Below are 4,668 nucleotides of genomic sequence, written 5' to 3'. Positions count from 1 at the left end.
CTATGGGTAGTTATGAACTAACAAAAAGAAAACATCTAAAGCATTTATTAAAATTAAAAGTTGTATCTTTTAATATTATTTCAGAAACTGAGCTAACCAATTGTATATTTAGTAACTAGAACTCACAAAGATAATAAATACTGTAACAAATGTATTATTGCTAATGTTAGTATCAACTAATGTTAAGAAGTGAGGCCTTGTTGTAAAGTGTTGCCAGTTATTGCATGAATACAGGTAAATGTGTTCATAAATCTGTATATTCTTATGTTTCTAAAAAAATTACTAATGCTAAATGAGCCTTAAACCTCAGTTCCTACCTCTGTAGTTCAGTCAGGACCATCTGTCATTATAATGTATTATAACTGTGGTTACAATCATTCAATTTAGAGACCATGCAATGCATTATAAAGTCCATAAGGCATAATTAAGAATAATTTTTCTACAAATAATTTGTAATGTTTTTCTTTAGAACCATTTTACTCTATGAAAGAGATTTTTTTTTTTATCTCAATGGATTGTAAGGAAAAATATGCTACATTTCAGTTGATTTTGCATTGGATATTAAAATAATTAGGCATATGCAAGTCTGTTGCGAACCAAAAAGTCTTATAATTAAATATATTCAAATAAAGGCCCTTGTCTTGTTTAAGGTTGAAGTATCTCATAAACTCATGCTGATGCTGTTTTTGGGATATAATCTTTGTGACAGTCCAGCGGGTGGCGCTGCAGAAATCGAGAGCGCGCAGAACACGCGCTCTGTGCTCGATTACTTCCGCCTTCAGGACTGACTGAGGAAAACAAATCGAGCTGAATCATCGGGAGCTCGGAGGATAGTCGGCTGCTAAATAGCAAATATGGTGAGAAATTGTCATATTTTCCTCTTAAACTAACAGCTAGTCTTCATGTGTGTAGTTTAAGTTGTAGAGATAGAGTTTACTCTGTGAGAGGATGGTGTTTTGTGCGGAATTTGAGTGAAAGCGACTGAATGATGAGCGTGAGTAAGCGGAATGATCGCGCTCGCGGGTGATGATGCTGCAGAAACTCACAATACACCATAAACAACATCATATCTGTTCATATACTGGCGTTAGTGCATATACACATGTGTTTGATCAGTATAACAGTGCTAGTTTGCTTATTCTTCGGTTTAATGGAGTGTGTGTGTGTGTCTGAACGAGGCCGCGGTTTCGCTTTCGCTCGTTCACACACTCAACTTCTCAGATTAACCAAAAACATTTCTATTGCTCTCAAACAGACTTTATTACAAAGTTAACTTTTCAAAAGTGTCTACAGAGACACTTAAGTGCACTTAAATTAATATTATCTGCATATACCTTTAAGATTTGAAGTACACTACAAGTGCAGCACTATTAAGCACACTAGATTCATCATTAATCATGATGTTGGTTGTTTTCCAGTTTCGTAACCAGTATGACAATGACGTGACAGTCTGGAGTCCTCAGGTAAGCGCAGGTTTGGCTCTTGCTCCCTCAGAAGTGTGTGAGCGCGGTGTGTGTTCTTGATCTGCGTGTGGTTTGTGTTCAGGGGCGCATTCATCAGATCGAGTACGCGATGGAGGCCGTCAAACAGGGTTCGGCCACCGTCGGGCTCAAGTCTCACTCTCACGCCGTGCTCGTGGCGCTCAAGGTACGGCTCAAGTGCACTACACTCGTCAGTGAGGCTCACGCGAGCTCCGGGTAACCGTGTGATGTGTGTTTGCTTGCAGAGAGCTCAGTCCGAGCTGGCCGCCCATCAGAAGAAGATCCTGCACGTGGACAGTCATGTGGGCATTTCCATCGCAGGGCTGACGGCGGACGCCAGGCTCCTCTGGTAAATCACGCGCCTCTCTCGTCTCTGGTGTCTCCAGAATGTGAAGTTTCAGCTCAAAATCCCCCACAGATCATTTATTATAGCTTGTCAAATTTGGGTGTGAGCGAAAACACGCCGTTTTTGTGTGTGTCCCTTTAAATGCAAATGAGCTGCTGCTCCAGAAGAGGGCGGAGCTTTAACAGCTCAACAACAACAAAGCTGGAGAATCTCACGCGGCCAAAATGAGGAAAGTGTTCAGCCTTACATTGTTCAAACCGGAGTCGACACTGATGGAGAGACTCAGGAAGAAGTTACAACTTTTAGACGTTTCTGAATGATATTATAAGATCCACTTCCTACATCACTACAGGAGCGAAATCTGAGAAACTCTGTTTTGACAAGCCTTTCTCTGAAAGCATCTAAAAAAATAAGTTACTGGGTTGTACTTTTTCACGTTTTCTGGGATAGAGATGCACCGTGAACTAGGGCTGTGCCGATAAACAATATCATATCGAATCGCGATAAAATATTTGTCGATAACGATGATAAGCTCTAGGCTTTTTTACTCGATATGGATTAATATGAGCCAATCATACAGCAGAAATATGTGACAACAGCCAATCAGCATGCAGCTTCAAATGTTCATGTCAAAGAACAAAGTCAATTTCCTACGGCACTTTGCAAAGCAAACTCGACACAAGGATGACAAAAATGAGTGGAAGCAGCGACGAAACTATTGAAATAGTGAAACTATTATCCAAAAATGATGAAATTGTCAACAAAAAAGGTAGCATGAATTCAGTTTATATAATATATATATATATATATATATATACATACATACATACATATATATATTATATTTAGTTATGGAAGTGGTTTGGTTATTTGAAAAGCGACCAGGCGCTTTTCGTACCTGCTCGTTATGTGCGTCTGTTTACTCCCGCTGACATTCCCTTGTGATTTATTATACAGAGCGCTGTGTGTTGCAGTGTCAAAAGGCGGCGCTGTTGCACGTTCTACATGCTCGTGTAACAGCGCTTCAGAGTGATTCTCAATCAATGAAAAGTGCAGATTTATGCCAAGCGATTGCTAATGAACTCAAGTTGATGAATTATGACAATGTCTACTTCATGGCCTTTATAAAAAAAATTTCAGACGGTTGTAAGAATCTGAAGGATCAGCCTGCAATCAGTGTAGATATTTCAAAATAAGAGTGTACTTCAGGCTTGTTTATAATTAAAAGTCACACGCTAAGTTAGTAAGTTGTCTTAATTTTTAAGGCCAAATGTGTAATCTGTTTTTGTTAATAAACTATACTTTAAAATGTAATTAATAAACCCTCAAATTTTTGTGGCTTCAGTCATAGATGGGATACTCTTTTTAAAGCTGGCAGCATTAACAGTTTATATATTGAAATATATATGTAGTTATCGATCGGTATGGGGAAAAAATTATCGCGATTACATTTTTGCCATGAACGCCGTGAATGCAATTATAGCACTTAAACACAGAAAAAGTCAGCTTTTCATGATATTTCCACTTTAATTATGATTTCAATGTGGGGACAGAAAAACAGAAACAGCTTTGATGGATTATGACGGGGGTAACCGCTATATTTCCGCTGATCCATAAGTGCCACCTTTCATTCAGCCGGTGGATTGAAAAGAAGCGAATGTGCATTTAAGAAAGTTTCAACTATTAGGAAAAGTTTGGTGAAGTTCAGACACTATATTTGCACTCTTCAGCATCTCACTGTCTCTCTCTCTCTCTCTGTGAAGTAACTTCATGCGGCAGGAGTGTCTGGACTCCAGGTTCGTCTTCGATAGACCTCTTCCCGTGTCCAGACTGGTGTCGCTCATCGGAAGCAGTATCCTTTCCGCTTGTCCTCAGAAGTCATGTTCATGTGTCATGTCATTAGCTGTTGTGTTTCTTGAATGCCTGTGTCAGAAACGCAGATCCCCACCCAGCGCTACGGCAGACGGCCGTATGGAGTCGGGCTGCTCATCGCAGGATATGATGTGAGTACGGGGACTGGTGTGTACGTGTGAGGGCCGTGTTCAGCGCTGTATGTGATGACTTCTGTCCCGTGTTTGTGCACTGCAGGACATGGGGCCGCACATCTTCCAGACCTGCCCCTCGGCCAACTACTTCGACTGTAAGGCCATGTCGATCGGCGCGCGCTCGCAGTCGGCCCGCACCTATCTGGAGAGACACATGGACACCTTCCTGGACTGTACGTCACGCTCCTCACATCACCGACATCAGTGCCTTTTATTTCATCAGGTTTTTCAGAAGTGTGCTTGATTGAACAGCATAAGCGCGCTTGTGTGTGTCCTCAGGTAATCTGAATGACCTGGTGCAGCACGGTCTGCGCGCGCTGAGAGAGACTCTTCCTGCTGAACAGGATCTGACCACAAAGGTTTGATATTTCATCCTCTGCTCGCTCTCGTTACTAGTGTCACGTGACTAACTGCTGCTTTCCCTCCAGAACGTGTCCATCGGGATTGTGGGGAAGGACATGGAGTTCACCATCTACGACGATGACGACGTGTCGCGGTTCCTGGAGGGTCTGGAGGAGCGGCCGCAGAGACGGGTGAGTGACTGCTGTTGAGCGCGGTGCGGCGGGGGTTTCTGACGGCGTCTGACGGCGTGTGTTTCTCACAGGTGGTCCAGCCGGACGATGAAGCGGCTCCAGCTGTGCCCGATGAGCCCATGGAGCACTAAACACTTCTGCACTTCTGTCAGATTCAGCTGAAATAAAACATGGCGTAACATTTAACCTCGTCACACATTACGCAGTGAAACCTTCATTTTCTATCTGTGACTGTTAGAGTAATAAAACTGTTTTTGTTTCTT

The 4,668-nt window shown here is 42.1% G+C and overlaps 1 protein-coding gene across 1 annotated transcript; it reads left to right on the top strand.

The window, feature by feature from the left end:
* The first annotated feature begins 748 nt into the window (after nt 1-748).
* Nucleotides 749-4,668, top strand: psma1 (proteasome 20S subunit alpha 1). The gene is made up of 10 exons (XM_067380186.1): nt 749-857; nt 1,419-1,463; nt 1,546-1,647; nt 1,727-1,830; nt 3,591-3,679; nt 3,760-3,830; nt 3,916-4,045; nt 4,152-4,231; nt 4,301-4,405; nt 4,477-4,668. Exons 1-10 carry the CDS (start codon nt 855-857, stop codon nt 4,534-4,536), a joined length of 789 nt encoding a protein of 262 aa, XP_067236287.1. The 5' UTR covers nt 749-854; the 3' UTR covers nt 4,537-4,668.

Source organism: Chanodichthys erythropterus, chromosome 24, assembly GCF_024489055.1.
Source record: "Chanodichthys erythropterus isolate Z2021 chromosome 24, ASM2448905v1, whole genome shotgun sequence".
In the NCBI taxonomy this organism is placed as follows: Eukaryota; Metazoa; Chordata; class Actinopteri; order Cypriniformes; family Xenocyprididae; genus Chanodichthys; species Chanodichthys erythropterus.
The sequence above is the reverse complement of the archived record's forward strand: the minus strand, read 5'-3'. Positions and strand labels throughout refer to the sequence as shown.

Coding starts and splice junctions, on each gene's coding strand:
- psma1 (XM_067380186.1), top strand. Junction 4,046..4,151: donor CATGGACACCTTCCTGGACT/GTACGTCACGCT, acceptor GTGTGTCCTCAG/GTAATCTGAATGACCTGGTG. Junction 4,232..4,300: donor AACAGGATCTGACCACAAAG/GTTTGATATTTC, acceptor CTTTCCCTCCAG/AACGTGTCCATCGGGATTGT.